This window comes from Drosophila navojoa, chromosome 3, assembly GCF_054131105.1.
Source record: "Drosophila navojoa isolate 15081-1374.11 chromosome 3, UAZ_NAV_1.0, whole genome shotgun sequence".
Taxonomy (NCBI): domain Eukaryota; kingdom Metazoa; phylum Arthropoda; class Insecta; order Diptera; family Drosophilidae; genus Drosophila; species Drosophila navojoa.
The window spans coordinates 29,120,708-29,144,403 of NC_142891.1; the positions used below are offsets into that span (position 1 = coordinate 29,120,708).

Here is a 23,696-nt window from a genome sequence, read left to right on the forward strand (position 1 = left end):
TAATATTATAATAACGACGTCAATATCCAATAAAAATGACCTCAAAAGGCCTTATTGGAGGAATGACCTACAATCACCAGCGAACTCGCCCAAAACTATTTAAACTCGATTGAGTCATGCTTAAAAGAGGTGATTAAACAAAAAGTAGGTAAAACAAGTAAGAAGACTGAACCCTCCAATCTGATATTCTAATCCTCTGCACTTCTTTTAGGCACACATACCCGCACTCACGCAAAAGCCCGCGCTCTATTCACTGCGCAATAAGCAGCAACTGCGATTGGGTTGCCCTGCAGTGTGGGCAATATTATTAGAATTTGTCATTAATTTAATTTCTAGACGTACAATCTTAATGAAACTTTCAGAACTTGATCATTCAATGTAATGTTCAAATGTATGCACTTTCCAAAGCACACTCTCTAGTACTTTAACAAAAGTGAGGTTGAGGGGGTGGGTATAGTGGTGGGGAGTAAACTACAACCAAAATCGAAATTATGTAAAATACACATAAGTCTACAGTTGAAATTTGGAAGCTCTAGCTTTAAAGGTGTAGGAGGTATTGTTAAATAACTAGCGTCCGATAAGATGTTAAATCGATAATAAACTGAAATATTCAATATGCGCGTGATATATACGGACCTAGGAAAACCAATTTCAAGTATATAGCTCTTATATCTTCTGAGATCAACGCGTTCATACATACGGACAGACGGACAGACAGACGGACCGGGCCAAATCGACTCAGCTCGTCGCCCTGATCAAGAATATTTATACTTTGTGGGGTCTGCCACGCCTCCTTCTGCCTGATATATTATACCCGGATTTCCCATTTTCAATTGGTTCAGGGTATAAAAGGCCAGTTATTTTAGTTTTCTTTAGTCTTAAATGTTATTTGTTGGAACAGAAAAATAGTGAAGTGTGTTAATACAAATTGAAAGACAGATAAATAAGACCCCATTCAAATTTGTTGAATATCTCTACTGGCTTAGCAGGGTTACGGCCTTAGAATTGTACTACACCGTTGCACGAAATAAGCTGCAAGCCACTGTACATACATATGTACATATGTACATATGTACAATCACTAACCAGAGAGCTATCTGGTTAGTGGTACAATGGAGGAAAAAAGTATTGCATAAACATAAACCGCTTATTTTTGCGTACTGAGAGAGGTAACGGTACCAACTTTATTTTTCAGAGAGAGCCAACATAAAAAACTATAAATGCCCAAAATGTTGCATTGCTAACATAACCCATTCTTTTTTTTATAATTATTTGCATGGCAGATTGTCAGTCGTTGGCTGGACAAAAATATTTTGACACGTCTTTACAAATTCATTTTTGGTAATTCGCTTGCATTATGTGTTATATGTATATATACATAAAATATATACATATGTACATATGTATGTGCATACATATAAACATAGATTTGGTCATGAACGAAAACTGAAGGACTAGCATGCAGTAAAGTTTTTGGTACCCACATATGTATGTATGTATGTGTACATTTGTATGTGCTTGCAAAAGTCAATGCATGTACATATGTATCTATTTTATGCTTACCCCTTACATGTGTGCTACACATCCAACATACATTTATTGTACCTGTACATATGTATGTATGTAGGTGCTTGTACATGCAACTGAAAGTCTATATTCGTAAATGAACATATGAATGTACATACATAAATGAAAACACACATACATGTATATACATACATATGTACATACATATGTATGTATATACAGTCACACACCATAAAGTCACAGGCCAAAGAAAAACATCATGCAGAAAAACTCAAGAGGAGAACATCGCAAATAAAACAAAGCAAACCCTTACGTCGTTGACGACTCGTCCTGGGCTAAACGTTTGGTCATACATTTGTACATGTGTATGCATACATGTATACATACTAATGCATGGACTATATACAGGCATGCATGCATATGTACATATGTATGTAAATGCTTGTATGTATGTAGATACTGAGAAAAACTCCACGTCATTTAAGTGAAGTTGCCAGAACCAAGAGACAGACTTACCCTAACAAGGACCATCGGAGCATGGGTGCATGGCAGCATGAGGAGATGTTGCCAGAGCGACACAGACAAGAATAATTATGGAAAGGATGTATTTTAACAAATTTCGTTGATATACTGAAGTGCATTCACTTGAAGCATTTAATAGATGGCAGAGAGAAAGTACAGTAAAACAGTAAATCACTTTTCTTAAAGGCTTTTTTTTTTTTTAAATAATTACTAATTAAACTAACTTTACAATATTAGGCGGGGGTCTTTTTTGTATCATGATATGTACATATATTTGTATATTGTCGATTAGGATAACGAATATTCATCAACAAGAAAGCTCGAGTCGAGACTGCTCGACTACGAGACCCTCTGAACCCTTCGAGCAACAGATATTTCAATAATAATTCGCACATACATACACACACACACACACGTACATACACAGGTATACGAGCGCACGCATAAACACGCATTGGCGGCAGATGGGCTTGCTATGGGAACTTAACTGTTTAATAACTTCTGAGGGTGGGGTAACATCATAAAACTTTGAGATAATGATTATAATATGGATATGTATGTATTTATATCTTCTGAGATCGACGCATTCATAAATACGGACAGACGGACGGACGGACAGACAGACAGACGGACAGGGCCAAATCGACTCAGTTCGTCGCCCTGATCAAGAATATACATATATACTTTATGGGGTCTGACACGCCTCCTTCTGCCTGCTACATACTTTTAACTAAACCATTATACCCTGATTTCCCATTTTCAAGAAAAAAAGGTAATATTTTTAACATCATAGATTGTCTTACCTGTAAGTTGGTTTTGGATTTGCATAAGCCACACATGCTAAAACTAATGGATCTCCAACTCTGGCCAATAGAGAAATTTGTTTTTCATTCATTATTGGCGGAACAAGCTCTCGCATTTCTAAGAAAGAAGCAAGAATAATATAATTCTCTTAAAATGTTTAAAATCATACATAAGTACTTATGAACCCCAACCACATATGAATAGGCGTGTTAATCAGCGTTTTACGAAAAATCATAGAAACAATCGTTAAAGAACAGCTGTTGGCTTTACTTTGTACAGACGAATTCTTAAAATATTATACATTTTCTAATCAATAACTTCCAGAATTAATGTAATGTACAACCACACACTGTGAGTTGAGAAGTTTAATGTTTAGCAGTTTAAATTATAAATGAATACTTAATGTATTTCTGTACTCTATTCTTGTTTAAAATGTTCAATTCAGGTCATAAAAACATTTAGTGATTATCTGTGTAATGTATATTAGATAGTATCGCTAGACCCACCTGTTAACTGAATTTTGCCGGCGTTACTGCTGACTTTTGAGTCCTGTGTTAATTTGTGATGCGTTCGACAACGGTAAATCTTTTGGGAATCATCTCTTGTTATGTTATATAGTAAAAGTTCGCCAGTCGGTAGCATATGATTTTTACCGTCTTCATTGAAGCAATATTAAATTCAAGATTAGATTTAAGAAATAACTGAGAGAGGCAAGTATTATTATTGCCTTTTGGAATGCACTTACCTCCTTCTAGAGATGGATAGATATTAAAGTTTGGTTCTTGCAACCAGGATGTCACTGTTACGTATTCCTTGACGAACGACGGAATGTTACATTTAATCAGGACATTACTACCAATAAATCCACCAGGATTTTGCACCTCAGGCTCATAATGCTGATACACCACTATAAAATAAAAAATAAATAATAATGTTACAATCGGTTTTTAGAGATTAAATAATACTCATTCCGCTTTAATTGATAAAGATATGGCTATTATAATTAATTAAATTGTATACAAAGTGTCCAAAATCGTATATGAATACTTCTACTCAAACATGAACGTTGTTAGCAACCGCTACAACTTGCATCTGTATGTAACTCGATTGGATATTTTCAGTCAAAAATGAGAACTGGTTGCTCATGCTCCTTTCTCCATACACATTTTTATTTTTTTTCTGTGTGTGTGTGTGTTGTAAAGGGCGTATTTAAAATTAACTAAAGATTTCGTACTTGTCTTTGAATGGGATTTGTACAAAAAGGTGCATACAAATGCAGGTAAATACGTACTTAGCGAAAAGAAAATTATTTTAGACATTATTCCTATTGGGATTTCGAAAGAGAGAAAACCCAGTAGGAATAAATTTCCAGTTTGTTGGACCAAAACTGATCAAATTAAAAGCACAAACCTGCTTTTACAACCACATCCCTGGATATTATAGTACCGATGCTGTTGGATGCTGAACAACGATATATCGCCCAGTGAACATCTTGTCGGAATTCCTCTGCAGCAAATGGTGGAAAATGAAGTGAACCATTTGTTAAAATGTGTTGAACCTGGAATATACAAAATTTAATACATCACGAAAGCTGGGAAGTATTTGTCAGTCTATTTTTCAGGCTTCCACAAAACTTTACAATATACGATACAATATCACTAATATATAACATTATATTAACAAGAAATTAATACCCCAAATCCAACATGAAGGCAATGTCCAAGAAGTGTGATGAGGCCGTGAATATATATTCATCGAATGGACATTTGATGCAAGTCGCATACGCTGAAGTGGCGGTACGCAAGGCGTCCACCGTAGTAAGTGTTAAGAAACATTAATAATTAAGATCGCATACTAGAAAGTTTTCTCATAAGTTTTGCGTTTTGTTGCTTGTTCATTCTGTTGTACAGGTGGGCCTTTGCACTCAGGAATGCGTTATTTTAGGTGCCGAAAAAAGGGCCATAGATGTGTTGCAAGTACAAAGAATGTCTTACAAATTAAAAAAAATTGATGAACATATTGCAATGACTTTTGCGGGTCTTACAGCTGACGCTCGAATTTTAGCAAGTCGTGCACAGATGGAGGCTCAAAGTCAACGCATAAACTTTAATAGTCCCGCAAGTGTGGAACATATAGCAAGGTGTGATAAAAGTACGATTTACTAGATCGAAAGGTTTTGTTTCTATAGATTTTTATTCTGTAGATTTTTGGCGAAATTAAAGCAAAACTATACGCAAAGTTTTGGCCGGCGTCCGTTCGGTGTAGCCTGCTTGGTTGGGGGCTTTGACTATGATGGCAAGCCTCATCTATTCCAAACTGATCCCTCAGGCATCTATTACGAATGGATGGCTTATACAACAGGTCGCATGGGCCAAACAGTGAATGAGTACCTAACAAGGAACTTAACTACAATTTCAACCATACCAGACACACTTTCAGCTGTGAAGCACGTGGTAAGAGCCTTGCAAACGGCAACGTCTTCGGATGTCAGCGTCTTTGATATAGCAGTGCTTAAGTACAAGAAGCCAATTGAAATTCTTACCATGGATAAGATAAAGTATCTAACAGATCTAATAAAGCAAGAGACTGTGGGACATACGACTAGAAGACATTTTGGATTTACTTAAATAATAATTTTCTCTCTTCAAAACCTATTGCGCACTTTATCAATTGATTGAGGCACATACCGATAATCTAATATCTATAATTAATGCTTAAATTTTTACCAACAATTAGCGAATCTTCTGGACAACTTAAACAAACTTCTCCTAATACAAAAATATATAAATGAAATCGAATGGCTTGAAGGCTGAAGTCGCAAGATCGGATAGTTTGCTTACGATGTCAACTATGAAAAATGCTAAAGAATTCTCTGTAAATTTAGGAAGTTCCGCTGAAAGCTATTAGGTGCCGAAGTTTCGGCAGACCAGCAAGGAAAGCAGGTTTTAAAAAATGTCGAAGACAAGAGCTAAGTCCAAAATATTAACTCTAGAAAATGTTAATTACGAATTCGTAACTATCGTGCCAAAATTTTATAGGTCAGTTACTCTACCTATGCCTTATTCATCTAAAGTATCTCTTATAAAAAATATGTCGTCAAGTTAATATAGATGTAGACATTTGCAGCATACCTTTGATATGGATGTGATTGGGTTGTTTTCCTTATCGAGCCACTGGACTATTGGGACAGGATTTCCATGAGCTATACAATGGGCTGTGTTTCCAACCGTGTTTAAAAACTCGATTCTACTAGGTGGCTCCAGTGAAAAACTTGGACCCTGCGTATCAAAGTAATTTGATACTTCTGAAATCAAATTTATATATATATATACATATATTATTATTATTATTATTATTATTATTATTAACTAAATATTTCAATGATTCTAGCGACTCAAACTACTCATGAATTTTAACATAGTAGATATGATAACTAAATAATAAATAAATATTATACTTTCTACATTAGTTTTCTGTAGTAAAAAGGGTTATGTAAAACAAAAACAAGTAAGAGTGCTCTAGTCGAGACTGCTCTCTCTAAGCTGATATTCTAATCATTCTGCACTTCTTTCATACACACATACATACATTTATATGCATCCACACGTGCGCACAAGCAGGCGCTCGTATTAACTGCATGCAATTTTGCATGCAAAACTTCAGCTCTCTAGCTCTTGTAACTTCCCATTTTTAATGGGTTGAGGGTATAAAAAGGAATTTTAACAGAAGTACCCATTTCACTAATGATTATTCTTTATTTTTACTCTATATGTTTTAAATTATTATTCATATGTTTTCTTTTTACTGTTTCAATTTGACTACTCCATAGCACTCCAACAACAATATTATTACCTCTAAGTCTAATGCTCAGTGAGTTTTCGGTAAATTGATATAAAATATCGTGAACAAACATATACATAAGAAAATGTGCTAAGCATTTTAATCTAAATCATTTGTTAATTTTTCTTCAATATGCTCCTGTGCAATATAAATACCTCCTTGTTGAGGTTTCTACCAGCTAAAGCAACCCTTGCGAAAATAAAAGCATCAGTCTACGCTAAATAAAGGCTTTTCACAACTCACTGGATTATATCGTGATAAAAGCAATCTATTAAATTTCATCTTGACTAAACAATATCTTAGCTTTCATTTCATAACAGCGTCACAAAGTCTGATGCAATCTTTCAAAAGTCTAAAGAATAAGTGAATACAAGAGCTTGAATGCACTTTATATACTTATGTATGTATGTACATTTACGCCAGTATATACAATACATAGGTCTGTGCAAGCTGTTGCAAAGTTAATTTATATATGTATGTATATGTACATATGTAGATTGGTTCAGTCCCTTGCACAGTGATTAGGCTATGTTCTAGTTGAGCAGTCGTGTCTATGTCTGTTTGTTTACTTGTCTTACCTGTGAAAGTGCTAGAAACACACAAAGTCAATATAATTAAGAAACTGAAAGATTTCCCTTTTGCTTCAGCTTTCCAATTCATGTTTTACAGTTTGTCCAATAGTTGAGCAGCTACAAAACATTAATTATTTTATTTTATTAATATTACTCTTCTGAAATTAAAAAACAAACAGAATATTTCTTATTAACATACATATGTATATTATAAACTCATGAATTGAATAGAATTATTGGGATATTTCTGAGCTCTGAATTCTTTTTTTTTTTTTTCTTTCTTTCATTGGGCTTTAGCTCAAAATCTCAATCTATTAGGGAGCACGGGCATTACAATCGAGCATTTTCATAGTTCTCATAGGAAATTTTTTATGTGCAGAGTAACATTTTTGTTGTATAATCGATTGAGAAGCTCAACACTAACTTAATTAACATTTATGTTACATTTAAGCTTGTGCTCTAACACTTTTAAAGAAATAACCTTCAGTACCATCGGTCATATCTAATATGATAAAAGGTCAATCTATATACATACATATGTACAATAGAACGTAAACTTTCTTGCAGGATGTTTGGCTCTAATTCTCAAATTGAAAGTCGTCAAATTTATTCAAACCATCACGTCCAATTCGCTAAGAATTCCACATATCTTTTTGATATTGGGATGTCATATATATGTATGTATGTACATGTACATGTACATACATACATACATACATACATACATACATACATCAAATTTAAAGTATCGTTTCTGTATCGATCAAATCTTTTTCTTCAAATTTTGAAGACTGACAATTTAATAGACACAAATGGTTTGTATTTATACTTTTCTGGGATTAAATTTATATACTCTGGTTTTCATGTACATTTGGTCTAAACCAATATACCCTGTTGACCCATTTTAAATTGGTTCTGTGAAAAACCTAAGCTTTTTGCTAATTACAAACGTGTTTCTTATTTACAGGCAAGAGCGCGGTTCAATGTATGTTTATATACTTGTATATATGAATTAAGTAACGTGCGTGCATTGTGTTGATAAATAACAAACGGTAATCATAAATACAAAGTATTAGGGCTCTTTCGCTCTCTTCAATGCGCTGAAGAGAGCAATATTTGAACTGAAACCGTTATAATCATTAGTTATGCATCACATGTGGCATTTTGATTATGATAATAATAATTCTTATCAATAGATGAGATACGTAGAAATCAACACAAAAGCGCGTTAAGTAACCGTGTTTCCAAATATTTCAACTTATGAATCTCAACTAGCTCACTTGAATATCGGTGAGTTAAATTATGTTAATTATCAATAAGTCAAACTGCCGGCAAATGAACTACTGGCTTTTGAAGTTCAAATTTGTGTATTCTGTCTTATTTGCACATAGACAAGAATTGGGGATTTTCACAAAAAACAGGCACGAAAAATGTTATACATACGTGTACATGAATGTGTATGCACAAACCCAGATGTGTATAGCTTTGATGGAAGGCCTTTTCTTCTATAAACGAAACATTTTTTTCAAACTCAGTTTTTCTGCTTTTTTGCGATAAAAAACCATACAGTCATGTGCCTATAAAGGACCGACTCCATGGACACGCTCTCGATGACTGGCACAACGAATTCCCGGAGCAGATGCTGCTAGTAAATTGTATGCGCATCAGCTGCGCAGATGCCGTTTTCTATAGAGCTTTCGTATAACAATATTAAAGCAAAAGCTCTTAAGACAACTCCTGAAATGTACTAATCTAGTGCTGATAAGGAAATCAGCTGTTTGGTTGGTAAATAAAATTTGCATACACATATTAGAATTTGTATGCATTTGTAAGTATAATTTATGTATTTGTATTTGTAAGTATGTTTATAAGTATGTACATTAATTGTTTGCAACACAAAAAAAGTCGTAAAAATTTTACTTTAACTTTAGGAGACACTTTTTCTCAGAATTTTTTTTATACCCTGAACCCATTGAAAATGGGAAATCAGGGTATAATTGTTTTGTTAAAATGTATGTAACAGGCAGAAGGAGGCGTGGCAGACCCCACAGAGTATATATGTTCTTGATCAGGGCGACGAGCTGAGTCGATTTAGCCCTGTCCGTCTGTCTGTCCGTCCGTCCATCTGTCTGTCCGTATGTTTGAACGCGACGATTTCTGAAGATATAAGAGCTAGACTTCAATTTTTTTTAAATGTCCGTATATATCACGCGCATATCGAGCTTATCACTAAAAACGATAACTCATTCCGATACTTTTTTATCGATAAAAACTTATCGAAGATCACTTAAATAATTATATCGCCTACATCTGTCAAGCTAGAGTCTCCAAATTTAAAATGTATATTAAGATGAATTTTATACAATTTCAGTTTTTGTCAAAATATACCCCCCACCCCTAAATCCACCCCCTCACCTTCATCTTTGTAAAGGTCGTATATCAAATACTAGAGACTTGTGCTTCGGTATACACATACATTTAAACATTATGAGTACGTTTTTAAAGTTTCATTACGATCGAACGTCTAGAAATTAAATTATTCAACAAATAAGTTCTCATAATATTGCCACACTGCAGCGCAAGCCAAGCGCAATCGCCTGTATATGTGAGTGTGTGTGTATGCATGTGTTTATTTGTATGTGTATGTGTGTGCGTGTATTTGTTTGTATGCGTGTGTGCGTGTGTGTGCGTGTGCGTGTGTGTGTGCTAAGTATTATTGAAATATCAGTTGCTTGTAGAGCTCAGGGGATCTCGTAGTCGAGCAGTCTCGACTAGAGCTTTCTTACTAGTTTTTTTTTATGTTATATAATGAATATCGCCGTAATTTCTTCTTGTTAATAATTCTCTGTCTTCTGAGCTAACTCCAATTATAATTAAGATAATTTTATTTTTTTCACTGTCTGTCTGCACTCACTTTGCACTTATCTAACATATCTCAGCAGCATCACAGGGTATGAGAAAATAATCAAATGGAGCATGCTCAGGAGTATAATTCGAAGAAGCGTCTGAATTGCACAACCAGGTCTATGAATCAGACAGATTTCATCACGCATGGAAGCATAACAGAATTCATAATTTCGCTGATGTTTGTAATAAAGCGATGGATACGTCTGATCAGACTAATTCTTCGGCAAATCTTTAGAAACGAGTTTGAAAGCATAAAGGTCGCTGTCTAATAAAGTTGTACGTCTTGTATTATGTAAAATTGAAGGCACAATTAAATTCGTTGGAATCCGAAGTTTTTTTCGCGTATCAATATTTTTTGCTGATCTGGAGCTCGAAAATGAAGAATATCAATTTCGATTTTTCAAAGCTCGATTGTTTTCAATTATAATTATTATTCTAAAATATTAACACTGACCAGATAACACATACATAGATGAGATATGTAGAGCAAACGTTTTCAGCGCCGAAAATATGTGGATGAGAGACTGCTCAACTTCGTATTTGCTCGGCTCAGTCTCTTGAGGCTCGAGCAGTGAAAATAAGCCACAACAAAGTCAGTGCGTTGCGCGCGCTCTGAAAAAATGGTCCCGTTTTTATATGAAGCACGGCTGACCGCTATGTATCCTACTCTCACACTCTACCTCCCTCTTCTCTCTCTCTCTCTGTATGGTCACTCAAATCATCCAACTCAGCAGCGCACAAAAATTGAAATTCGTCCACGACGATCCCAGCTCTTGCCTTTTGAGTGAAGGCGAGCATGCACACACACATTTGGATACTGGGCACATGTATGTGCAATTGTATGACAGTGTGCAAAGCTCTTGCTGCCTGTGCAGATTGTAAGGCCCAAAATCTGCCGGTGGTCGGTCTTGTGAAGTGAGCACATACATATGTACATACATACATATGTACATTTGCATATGTGTATGTATGTATGGAATGGGAATACAATTGTCTCTTGATTTAATAGTTTGTAAATTGTAGTGACTGTCACAATTATTTACTTAATCATGTATTAAATAATTTTAATTATATATAATTATAGTTTATTTATAAACATTATTAGCTATAATAATATATTTTTAAGTCTGCGTACATATGTACATATGTATGTATGTATGTATGTATGTGCATACATCATAGCAGTGATCATAGTTAATTTGTGTGAAGTGGATAAGACAGTCCGGTCTTACGGACATGATTATTTAATACATGATTAAATAAATAATGATGATACATTAAAAAAATTATTAAATGCTTTGGAATATATCGGGTTGCTGACTACAAAAAGTTCAAATATGACATGAATACACATGTCAAACTGCACACATTTTTTCCAAAAACTGATTAATTCATAAAGGCCCCTTTGACAGTCACTCTACAATTTGTCTGGTCAGTCGTATTAACTAGCAAACTTCTTTAATAATAATTTAATAATTTAATTTCTAGACGTACGATCTTAATGAAACTTTCAGAACGTAATCATAATGTTTAAATGTATGTACTGAGGCCCAAGTCTCTAGTATTTGAAATACGCTTTTTACAAATATCAGGGTGAGCGGTTGGATGGGGGTAAATTTTAACAAAAATCGAAATTGCATAAAATGCATTAATATATATTTCAAATTTGAGGACTCTGGCTTGAAAGATGTAGTATAAATACAGCAAATATCAGGTGTCCATTAATTCCTTGCAAAATGCAAACATTAATATTATGAGATCTGTATCTCTCTCAGATCGATTAGCTTCCATTACACCTCTGAGGCGTTGCGACATCGACATGGCACCTTTTTAGTAAAGCCCACAAATTCTCAATCTGATTGATATCCTGGCTTTGGGGTGGGGTGTCAATAACTTTGCTGCAGTTAGAAAGAAGCCAAGTGCGACACAGCAGTGACATGTGTTTCGGATAATTATTCTGATACAGCTTATATTTAAGTTTGATGGGGTTTTCAGGAATAATGAAGCCAAGTTGTGGGCGCTTTTTGTCAATTCGCTCTTCAAAATATCCAAATAAACTTCCTTCGTCATGATATCGTCGAATACTCTCAGCTCTCCCACACCTTTCGAAGAAATACAATCCCACACAATCACTGATAGATTGCCAAACTAAACAGTGGGCACAAAGGTCAGACGTTTCTCAATATTTACAGCAGACAGCAACGGTTTCTTTCTTGTCATATGTATTTGTGTAAATTGAGAAATTTAATCAGTCTCGGGACACACTGTCTTTTGAAGGCTCAACTTAATTTCCGTAACGAACCCTCGGGGACTTTTGTGTGGTTTGTTTTCCACTGTCTTAATAATTTGAGAGAGCTTTGCTGGTCTGCCTTTAGAGCTGTTTAGCTTCAGTCTATTATCATAAACTATTCTAAGCTTAATATCAAACATTTCAACTCCTTGATAGATAAGAAGATACAAAAGCTTGAGAACTGAAATTTGGCATGCATACTCGAATAATCGAAAAATTGATTCCTCATTTGAACATTATTAGACCTTAGGGCTTCAGATTTACTGTGTATATACACATAATGAATATAAACATTTTGTAGTTTACAGATTTTAGATGCCACGCCCCCTTCGCCCCCTCAATTTGTAAAAAACGCATTTCAAATACTAGAGACTTGTGCTTTGGAATGTACATACATTTGAACATTATGATTACGTTCTGTAAGTTTCATTATTTTACGTCTTGAAATTAAATTATTCCATAAATAAATTCTTATAATATGCCAACACTGCAGCGCAACCCAAGCGCAGTCGCCTGTATATGCTTGTATGTGTGTGTGTGTGCGAATTATTGCTGAAATATCATTTGCTCGAATAGTTCAGGGGATCTCATAGTCGAGCACTCTCGACTAGAGCTTTCTTACTTGTTTTATTTTACTTTTGTTGATTTTTCTAAGTAATTTAAAAATTGTATCCGAAATTAAATTAAAATTTAATCACAATTAAAATGTATAATCTCATAAACATAGTCACAGTTGATCAATTCTGATCAAAATCAGTATTAGTTGTTACAAAGGAATATTTATATGTATTCTAATTCAATAGATAAAATACTACATTATAGCTTAGTGCGTTTACTAATTATATTTTCCCTTGGACTTTCAGTAGACCTCTTTCTCGAAGGACTGTTAGCCTTTTCTCTGAAATTTTAATAGAATAATTACTTAATAACATAAGCATATATGTATTCTTACCCTGGCAATTGTACTTCTGTTGCCATTGGAACTAGGTCACTAGTGAGAAATCTACCGTCGCTTGAGCCTTGACCTTGCTTAACAACATTTGTAGGTAAACGAGAACTACTGTTTAATTTATTATGCGTTGCGTTTATGGTCCTGCTTTTATAGAATGATTCGGGCAAAAAATTTTTATTCACTGTCGTCAATGCCTTAGAATTACTTGACATTGATTCCGCGCTACTTCTGTTGATTGATGTATTGTAGTCAGTGGTACCATCGCTAACTGCAGCCAACGAAGCTTTCGATAATGCTGATATATTCTGATGTAAAGTATTCTTCGATTTGTAAAGATTTGTATTTTGCTTATTATTGACAGTTAAGTTGGAAGAACTCTTTTGAACGGTTTGCCTGCGAGATTTTGTTTTCTCTGTTAATGAGTTAACAGCGGTAAGAGATATGCTGGGAGATATTTCATTCAGCTGCTTTGTAATACTACTTGTACCAGGAGGACTTGTTGTTGGTATTATTTGCATTTCAGAGCTCCTTTTTAAATAATCTTTTGAAATGGATGAACTAGCGTCACTAGGATATGTTGATGAAAAAGTCATACCACCTTTCAAAGATGAAGCGGTATTTTTCGCTGCAGCGGCTGTTATTGAGTCACTGCCAAGCGTTGACTTAGTATTATCAACTGAACTTGTAAGCGTTATCTGTTTTTTTAAATGCACTGATGTCTTTGAGAGTGAGCTACTGACCGGCACACTAACTGGCGATGGAGATGTAAGATCGACTGAGCTGACAATATTGTGATCAACCGATTGCTTTGATTTAGTTGTTTTTTCTTTCATATTCATACTTTCGATTTCATCTAGAGGCTTGTCTGGATAAAGTAAACTGGGAAAAGTGTTAAAACCAACCTTTAAATTTGAATGTAAGTTTTCAGGTGGAACGGATGAAGAGTAACCCTGGGGAACATAGTTTAATAGACTTGATAGCGGGTTTTCAAGTAATTGCTTATAAGGACCTAAACTAGCAAGAACATTATTTGAGTTGGAATTTACTGATAAGTTCTCCAGTGATGTTGTTTCTGAAGGAATCGAATGGTGAAATTGGGAATGATTCATGGAGCTACTACGACCTTTTTGTGTATCAAATAAAGTTGAGTCTATACCCTGTGATTTAGAATTGGTAATATTTTGCATATGCGACAAAATTGAGGGATTTGATGGCAAGCGACTTGGCGTACCAAGCACGTTAAAAGGGGATGGACCAAAGTTGTTTTCAATGCATGAGTTCATATCCGGGTAACGCAGAGATGTATACTTTTGATACAAATTTAAGGTATCTATATAGTTTTGATTTAATCCATAACTGTACTGTGGCATAAGTGACGCAGATTGCAGACTATAACTTAATAGGGTTTGCATCTAAAAAGAAAAAAAAATGTTGATTATAATACTTGTTTTCTGTGTATCCGTTCAATAACATATTTATATATAGTGCGCAAGCAATCCACATTCATAATTGGTATTCGCTCGAGGTATTTTCAGGACAATTAAACAAACACTTTATAGAACTTCCGAAAATATCAATCAAGTATATAAAAACTTCTCCAGTGAAGTCCAGATTTTTAAATTGATAGCTCATACTTATATATTTGTAAGAAATGTAACACGTAATAAACATCGCTATACATATGACGCGCTTTGGGAAATTTCTTGAAAGCACTTAATAAAGAATATTACTTACATCAAGACTTGGAACAGAACCCAAATATGACGCCAGCTTTGCGGGGTGAATAGAATTGTGAGTCCTGCAGTAATTTGACATATTTTATTTGTGAATAATATTAGTATAGCTTTACTTACTTTTCGGCATTAAATCCTTCCTGTTGAGCTATTAAAAAAATATTGATGTATATTAAAGCTAATAGACAAGAGTCATGGATTTATGTACATACCCAAATTCATTTGTAATTCTTTTTCATATGTATCCCAAGCATCAGCTTTTTCCTGCTCACTTAGTTCTTGTTCCACTTTATTCTCTAAAAGACTATCGTGTTCATGATATTTATAAACTAACTCCGATTGCCGTAAAAGATGTGCTAGTATGGTATCTTTTGGTAATACAGGCATTGTCCTTTCACATTGCTTAGGGACAGTTAACCTGAATTTTAGAATACGATTACGAATTTAACTATTTCATATAATATTTAGTTTCCAAAAGAATCATTTACGTGTAAAGCTCAGCCAATTCTGCCATGTTGTAATGTCTATCAATTTGCTGCTCATCAACAACTCGAAAGCTCATTGCTTGCTTTGTGACCGATCGTGAGTAGACTTTTTCTTCCATCGTTCCCTGTGTAAGATTATTATCTTACATGAATGTTTATTTAACATAGCTTCAACATACCATTGCTAGTAGACGGTATATATAACAGTTTTTTTTCTGGCCCAATCGAAATATTCGAAAAATATTTTGTTGATCATTAGAAGGATTCCATGAAGTGTCCAATATTATAACTCTATTTGCACCAGTTAGATTTATTCCCTGGCCTCCAGCTTTGGCAGATATCAGGAAAACTCGAGCTCGTCTGTTGGCTTCACTGTTAAAACGTTTTATCATTTCGTGTCTAATGTTTTTGGGCGTTTTTCCATCCAACCTATAATAATCTTGGCCATTAATCCAAGTATTTGAAACTTTATAGCTGCTTGGAATATCTGTAAAATAATATATAAGCAATTTGAGATTGAACCTCATGATTTACAAAATTAAAGTTTAAAATTGATGCTAATAGGTTTAAAGAAAGTGTTTTAAAGCTGAATAGTTTACCCTTATTAAGCATACATATATTTTTATATAAAATATAGTTATTTTAGACTTACGAATGTGCTGTAATATTTCAGTATCCGATTCCGTTATCTTTTTAAAAAAATATTCAACCACATTAAGTACTGCAACAAACGCAGAGAAGATTAGGCTGAAAATATAAATGGACGATTAATACAATAAAACTGCTCGACGACGCGATCCCCTCAGCCCTTCGAGGAACATATAGTTCAATAATTCTTTATTTTCTGATTACACAAGAAACAACCATATACACGCATGGGTCTCAATGTGAGATGGCTATGGAAGCTTAATAACTTAATAACTTTTCTTGTAGATATCTTCATACAATCAGATCGTGATAAATATGCGTGAGTTTGCCGAAAATGTATTAGAAGTACGCTTTTTACAAACTTTGAGGTTAGAGGTATATTTGGGAGCCACATTGTTTATAGAGGAAAGATTATATGAAAAATCAAAATTCTATAAAATACAAGTGAATCTAGACTTAGAATTTGTAGACTACCTTAAAAGATTGATAATTTTATAACCAAATTTCGATAGGGATTTTAATCAATAACATCAACTGGAAGAAGGAATCGATTTTTGGAAACAAAACCGACCGAAAGTTAAAGATTCTAAGGTTTCACAAATAATTAAAAACTATTTAGTCTACCGAAATTAATTTATTTATATGTATCTTGTATATTTATTGTATGCAATTTGATTTTTGCTTAATTCTTTAAGTGTTTAATAAGCCAATATGTGGAAAGTTAAAGTTATCATTCAAATCAGCTTCCCTTTTAAATGGAATGGTGGTGGTGCTTACACGTTCTTACATACGAAGACTGACAAGATAAATTTTCTCAAATTTAAAAAATCGATAAAGTATCTACAGACGAATTTGCTAAAGAAACATGTTGTGCTCGTCAAATATTCGAATGTGATTAGCAGTGTTCGTACGAACATTTCCCAAGAAAATTGAAATCTTACGGGTGTTTGTGCAAACATGTTCGACAATGGATTCGAGTGCTCGCACGAACATCATTTCTAGAAATATTTCGGACAGCAAAGACAGGCTGAACAGAATATTATTTGATTTTTTTCAAAATGAGTCGGCTTTGTGGCAAAATAAAAGCGAAAAGTTTAAAAACAAGTAAGAAAGCTCTAGTCGAGACTGTTCGACTACGAGATCCAATGAACCCTTCGAGCAACAGATATTTCAAAAATAATACGCACACACACACACACGCATCCAAACAAACACAAACACACACACACTCGCATCCAAACAAACACAAGCACACACACACGCTCATAAACAGGCGATTGCGCTTGGCTTGCGCTGCAGTGTTGACAATATTTTGAGAATTTTTTTGTTGAATAATTTAATTTCTAGACGTAGAGTCTTAATGAAACTTTCATAATGTTCAAATGTATTTTCGTTCCAAAGTCTCTAGTACTTGAAATATGTGTTTTACAAAGGTGAGGGTGAGGGGGTAAATTTAGGAGTGGGGGCCGATGTGTGTAAATTACAACAAAAACCGAAATTATATAAAATACACATAAGTCTACACTTAAAATTTGGAAGCTCTAGCTCTAAAGGTGTAGAAGATATAATTAAATAACTAGCTTTCGATAAGGTTTTTATCGATAAAAAATTTCGGAATAAGTTATCATTTTTTAGTGATAAACTCGATATGCGCGCGCTATGTGCGGACATTTTTACAAAAAATTTCTCTAGCTCTTATATCTGTGGGGTCTGCCACGTCTCCTTCTGCCCCTTATATACTTTTAACAAAACCATTATACCCTGATTTCCCATTTTCAATGGGTTCAGGGTATAAAAAAAGAACCGAAAAGTCAGGTGATTTCTTTTGTTTTAAATAAAGATGTATTGCCATTAAGGTCACGATTTTCTTTTCTTCCACTGACATGTTCACAATCCAAAATTTTGTTTTAAAATAATGCTCGCGAATATGTTTGTGAAAATATTCAAGAAAATGTTCGCATAGTTATTAGGCGAGCTCGGCGAATATGTTCGGGTAATGAATTCGACTGTGGATACCCCGATTAATTTATTTCGTACTTGTTTATTATTTGACAACGTACCATTTCTCTCCTTTTTCTTCGCACATGCGAAGAATTGAAAACATTGTTCGAAGTTTATTGCTTGGCATAATGGTCTCCAGATCTTTTTTTGAAAGATATTTGCGCCACCAATCATTAGTCACGGAAATCACACCAGTTTGACTATCGTAAATATCATCTGGTTGATCGTCGTCAGAATGTGGACATCCATGCTTTTTGTTATCTTTTTTATTTTTCTGCTAAAAACGAACTCTAAATCCATTCGATATTGTTGATTGCGATATACTACTTACAGCGTTAGCATTCTTCCACGCGTCTTCGAGAACCTTGGGATGTGTCCAAATCTTAAAAATACAACAAATTGATTAGTTTATATTCATAAAAAAAAAAACACCAATGAGATTACCTTCCTTAAAACAGTGTAATCTGTGATAAGACTTTTTCCTCGACTATCACCACGGCTGGCTATAGCGTCCAAAATAAATTCATATAGAGTATTCTATAATATAAAGATGTTTAAGAGGAAACTTTAAAGCATTAAAAAATCATACATTTGCAATTATATATAGCTTATATTAAAATAATTATATTTTTTAAGTTTCTTAAACTGTTTATATTTAACATACTTGAACCGCAGTCATTGGTATAAAAAGGACATATTCAAATTTTTGTGGTAAAAATGTCTTTAGCAGTTCAGCTTCCTTTCTCTATCATAAAAAAAAAAAAAATAACAATTATTTACGGTTTACCACTTTGGGATTATAAAAACACTGAGTACCTGTACAAATTTGGATAGCTTTTTGTGCAACACGTACGATCTTTGCTTCATAACTGTAATATCCTTTTTACTTGAATCTTTATGCTGACCATTCTTGATTGGATTAGCATACAAATTAGCAAATTCCTTTTCTGTGCCGAGGTATAGTGGCTTTATAAAGTTAACCATACTGTAATCTGGAACAGAAAACAAACATGGTTTAATAGATTTATTACATTAACTGCTGTCAAACGCTATACAAACATTCTTTCAAATTATTTTGAATTGGAGTCCCGGTTAAAATAATTCTTTTTGGGGTTATAATTTTTGCAACAGCTAGACTTATAGCGGACTTGCTGTTTTTTATTATATGACCTTCATCACAAACGACAAGATCTGCACCTAAAATTATCTGTATTAACTGTTTTTTTTTTTTAAATTGTGATATTTCAATTTATGTTACCAGGTTGCAGTAAATAGTTGTTTACTTTTTCTCGAATACTCTCCAATTTGGTAGAACTCAAATTTCCTCGATTTTTATATTTATGATAAAACACAAGAGTCCGAAAGGCCTCATATCCCACCAAAAGGCAACCAGCACGTTTGGCCGATGATAACGACCACTCTTCTAATACACGTAATTTATCTGAAATATCACTTAAGTAAAAAAGATAATAATTTTGTGTATATATATATATGTATATGTATACTTTAAAATATGTCTATGTACACATATTGCGTTAAAGTAGTATAATATTTTCCCCATTGCAAAAGTGGGCAATTTATGAAGAAATAAATTTCCTATGTACAATTCAAAAGTATAAATTATCACAATTACAGACAATTACACACACTCACATATACAGGCGATTGCGCTTGGGTTGCGCTGCAGTGTTGGCAATATAATGAAAACTTATTTGTTGAATAATTTAATTTCTAGACGTATGATCGTAATGAAACTTTCAGAACGTTATCATAATGTTTAAATGTATGTGTATCGGTATACACACACAAGTCTCTAGTATTTGATATACGACTTTTACAAAGATGAGGGTGAGGGGGCGGATTTAGGGGTGGGGGGTAAATTTTAACAAAAAACGAAATTGTATAAAATTTGGAGACTCTAGCTTGAAAGATGTAGGAGATATAATTTTTTAAAAAGTATCGGAATGAGTTATCGTTTTTTAGTGATAAACTCGATATGCGCGCGATATATACGGACATTTAAAAAAAAAAGTTGAAGTCTCTAGCTCTTATATCTTCTGAGATCGACGCGTTCATACATACGGACGGACGGACGGACAGACAGACGGACAGAGCCAAATCGACTCAGCTTGTCGCCCTGATCTAGAATATATATACTTTGTGGGGTCTGCCACGCCTCCTCCTGCCTGTTAGATACTTTTAACAAAACCATTATACCCTGATTTCCCATTTTCAATGGGTTCAGGGTATAAAAATGATGTAATTTGTGCTACGTCGTTGAATAGAAAAAAACTTTTAAACAGAATTAAAGGTACCAAACTAAAATGTATTTCTATACTACGCACATGCAAAACTTATTAATTTTGATTTAAAATTAAAACTTACGATGAATCCGGAAAAACGAAAACTTTTATATGAGTACTACTTTTCAGGGGCCCCAACCAGCGTTGCATTTCATCAGCCCAATTCATAACCGTACTCTTTGGACAGAGAACTAAGACTTTTGTTGTATTTAGTTCCTTGTATGATATAACGGTATGCAGTAATGCTATTAACTAAAGGTATTTAGACAATGTTCATTTGTTTCGAAAATGTTTTTTGAATAACGTTTCACCTGTAATGTTTTTCCCAAGCCCATGCAATGAGCCAAAATGCATCCCGAGCCAGAGTTTTTTTTAGAGTGATCAATTCCTCCATAACATGAATCATACATGAACTTAACTCCATCGATTTGATGCGGTTTTAATTGTTTCACGATGTCATCATCGACCTTGATAAAAGTTTTTGTGTTTTCCATGTAATCCAGTATTAAATCACCTTTTTTTGAATTTCCTAATTTATTTTTTATTGCCTTCGATAGCATAACATGTTTTTTTTCCAATCTTCGTATTCTCTCACTCTCTGATTTTTGAGCAGCTCTTGTTTCATTGGCCAACTGATCCATGCGAAGCATTGGCTTAATAAGTCTCGTCTTTTCTTCAGCCGGTTCTGGCTCAGCATCAGAATAATCACTCTCTGAACTCAGCACGATTTCCTCATTTTGATTACGTTTTTCCGCTTCAGATAATAGTTTCTCCAATGATTTTTTGGGCTTATTTTTGTGAATAAAGTTATCATTCCATAGTTCATCACAAACTTCAGAACTATCAGTCTCTTTCTTCTCAGATTCAACGTTAATTTCTTTAGTTTCGATAATTTTTTCGTCCCTATTCATAATATCTGGTTCACATTCAAAAACTTGCAGAAATTTGTCTACTACATCCGTAGTATTTTCATCTTCAGTAGACGATTCTTTCGATAGATTGTATTCGCTTTGATCCGAAAGACCAGAATCATCACTGTTTGACTCATTTAATAATTGTTGTTTGACTTGCTCATTAAATCGTATAAGGTATTGGTTCTCCGTTATAACCTCATCTTCACTCTAAAAAAAAAATTGGCTTAGTATATGAGATATTATAAAGAATTTTTATTCTTAAAATAACATCTTGTACATGTTCTTATAGAACTACATACAAACTCACTTGTTTGAAACTGTGTTCAGTATCATACATCTCCAAATCATCATCCAGTTCAGTAGGCCGAGTTGCATTTTTACTAGCTACAAGTTTTTGATTGATTTTATCATTCGATTTGGCTCCCCTGTTTTGCACATGTCGCTTTTTAAGTCCATTTAAATTGGTAAGCCTATTCATTGAAAACATTGTTATTGAGCATTATAATTAGAAAAGTATAAAGTTATTGTTTTAACATGACGAGACTATCTGAATAGAAGATACCTTAATTATATCGGAATATTGCGGTTCTATCTTTTAAATGAGTGTACCAATTAGGTTTTATTTGTTTTACCAAAATTTGCTGGTCTCATAAAACTCAATCAATAAAACAAAAATGTAAAGGAAGTTAAACAACTTATAGTTAGTGAAAAGTTAAACATTATTAAATGCAAATATATAACAACACACCTTTCTATTTCTTTATCCGTACCATTTGATGAACATGAATTTGAGTTATCATTATCAAAATCACAAGATTGCCAAAAACTACTTTTGTTGAAATCTAAATTAATATATTTTCTAAGATCAATACCGTCGCTGTATTCAAAAGTCTTAGCCAAAAAGTTTCGATCTTTTGCACATTCGTTTTCCTTAAGATCATCCAAACTACCACACTCACTCTCTGTAGTTGAAGTAGCAGATGTATCTAATAGATACTTTTTTGCGTTATGATTAATTCGAAGTCTTCTCTTTACCAAACCTTTCGAAAACGTTTGAGTAGATTGATCAGTTGTTTTTATAATATTGGCAGCTATCATAAGTTTTTTAATTTTTACAAATATATAATCTTTGAAATCCTCTTCCGTTTTGGATGACATTGATTTGCATTCATTATAAAAATCCTTTACGAAATCAATTGTATTCTTAAACACGTTATTTGCCACACTTTCATTTTCAGTCATGTGTTCATAAAGGCTTTCAAAATATTCATCATTACCCTCAACTTCCAAAGGCTCTGAACAGTTTTCTGAAAGAGTCGCATTGTTACTCTGAGTGAGACTCTCAATAGATTTTTCAACAGCATTTTTATCTGATTTCTTCAATTGAAACTGCTTAATTTTATCAATTGTATTTTCTATAAAGGTGTTAACATTTTCTGGGACTGTTTCAACAGTTGATCTATTGGTTATCATGTAACTCCGAAGTACATCTTTAACACTATCCAAACTAGGTTGTGCTAAGAGCGCTTCTTGAGATGTATAGTTATGATCATTTAAAGCATCCGAAAATTCCAAATCAATATATTGATATGGTTCAGGATCTTTTTGTAGTGCGCACATTTCACCGACGTTATTATTGAGACTTCTACAAGCCTCGCTGGAGTCCAAAACTGTCTCGAATTCCACTTGACAAATCTGTTCCATTGGAAGATCCATGAAAGAAGTCTCTGTTATTTGTTCTTCCTCAAAAGTAATTTCGCTTTTAATATATTTGTCCATTGACATTGTATTGCCAACCGTCAAATCGGATTGCAATAAATTCAAATGCGGTTTAATATCCATTTTGAACCTAAAATAATGTAATAGTTTGATTCTATTCGAAGTACACAATTGGCTGCAAAAGAGAAAGTAAATAAAAAGCAATAGATTAACTATACCTCAAATTCCACAGATATTAAAGTTGACAAATATTGCAACTCTTTTTAAAAGCTATGCTGTTTCCAATTTTTATGTAAACAAATGCTGAGTTTATTGATATGCCGACTACTTTTAATAATAGGGATGCCAGATATATTTATGTATATCGATTTGTTAGTATTTTCATAGACATATCGATCTCAAAAATTGTAAGCGTTTAGAACGTGAAAAAACTAGATGTAAAATGTAATCCATTTTAAATCATTGACTATTTAGATTAA

General features: G+C 33.7%; 4 protein-coding genes across 7 annotated transcripts in view; 2 read left to right on the forward strand and 2 right to left on the reverse strand.

Moving 5' to 3' along the window:
• LOC108649548 (cell adhesion molecule Dscam2) overlaps positions 1-7,423 on the reverse strand; it is a 32,913-nt gene extending 25,490 nt beyond the window's left edge. For both annotated transcript variants that reach the window (XR_016196427.1, XR_016196428.1), the window contains exons 1-6: positions 7,272-7,423; positions 5,985-6,157; positions 4,264-4,411; positions 3,599-3,760; positions 3,360-3,509; positions 2,853-2,970 (exon numbers count right to left, since the gene is read on the reverse strand). The gene's annotated coding sequence lies outside the window, so the exon portion shown is untranslated. The remainder of the gene's footprint in view (positions 1-2,852; positions 2,971-3,359; positions 3,510-3,598; positions 3,761-4,263; positions 4,412-5,984; positions 6,158-7,271) is intronic.
• LOC149091970 (uncharacterized) overlaps positions 1-23,696 on the forward strand; it is a 98,903-nt gene that overhangs the window by 37,024 nt on the left and 38,183 nt on the right. The window lies entirely within an intron of this gene.
• LOC108649549 (proteasome subunit alpha type-7-1B-like) lies at positions 4,488-6,175 on the forward strand. Of its 2 annotated transcripts, none has more exons than XM_089257694.1 (3): positions 4,488-4,670; positions 4,728-4,993; positions 5,057-6,175. In XM_089257694.1, exons 1-3 carry the CDS (start codon positions 4,560-4,562, stop codon positions 5,478-5,480), a joined length of 801 nt encoding a protein of 266 aa, XP_089113820.1. In that variant the 5' UTR covers positions 4,488-4,559; the 3' UTR covers positions 5,481-6,175. The 2 variants fall into 2 exon arrangements, with proteins under 2 accessions (XP_089113820.1, XP_030246296.2); XM_030390436.2 differs by having other exon boundaries at positions 4,764-4,993.
• On the reverse strand, positions 13,129-23,570 carry LOC115565426 (uncharacterized). Of its 2 annotated transcripts, XM_089257588.1 has the most exons (20): positions 23,436-23,570; positions 22,247-23,347; positions 21,806-21,968; positions 20,896-21,705; positions 20,667-20,836; positions 19,540-19,733; positions 19,341-19,478; positions 19,098-19,273; positions 18,946-19,026; positions 18,726-18,818; positions 18,613-18,663; positions 18,341-18,558; positions 16,285-16,379; positions 15,812-16,119; positions 15,636-15,757; positions 15,360-15,565; positions 15,268-15,295; positions 15,149-15,212; positions 13,415-14,826; positions 13,129-13,360 (listed from the first exon to the last, which is right to left on the reverse strand). In XM_089257588.1, the coding sequence occupies exons 2-20, from the start codon at positions 23,338-23,340 to the stop codon at positions 13,279-13,281; spliced, it is 5,505 nt and encodes a 1,834-aa protein (XP_089113714.1). In that variant the 5' UTR covers positions 23,341-23,347; positions 23,436-23,570; the 3' UTR covers positions 13,129-13,278. The 2 variants fall into 2 exon arrangements, with proteins under 2 accessions (XP_089113714.1, XP_089113715.1); XM_089257589.1 differs by lacking the exon at positions 23,436-23,570 and having other exon boundaries at positions 18,341-18,555; positions 22,247-23,362.

Excerpts from the sequence above, each read along its gene's own strand:
- LOC108649549 (XM_089257694.1), top strand. The coding sequence starts at position 4,560 with ATGAAGGCAATGTCCAAGAAGTGTGATGAGGCCGTGAATATATATTCA. Across the intron at positions 4,671-4,727 it reads TACGCAAGGCGTCCACCGTA|TTTTGCGTTTTGTTGCTTGT; the intron begins GTAAGTGTTAAG and ends TTTTCTCATAAG. Across the intron at positions 4,994-5,056 it reads AGTGTGGAACATATAGCAAG|ATTTTTGGCGAAATTAAAGC; the intron begins GTGTGATAAAAG and ends TTTATTCTGTAG.
- LOC115565426 (XM_089257588.1), bottom strand. The coding sequence starts at position 23,340 with ATGGATATTAAACCGCATTTGAATTTATTGCAATCCGATTTGACGGTT. Across the intron at positions 19,479-19,539 it reads CAACTATTTACTGCAACCTG|GTGCAGATCTTGTCGTTTGT; the intron begins GTAACATAAATT and ends AGATAATTTTAG. Across the intron at positions 14,827-15,148 it reads GTTCTGTTCCAAGTCTTGAT|ATGCAAACCCTATTAAGTTA; the intron begins GTAAGTAATATT and ends TTTTCTTTTTAG.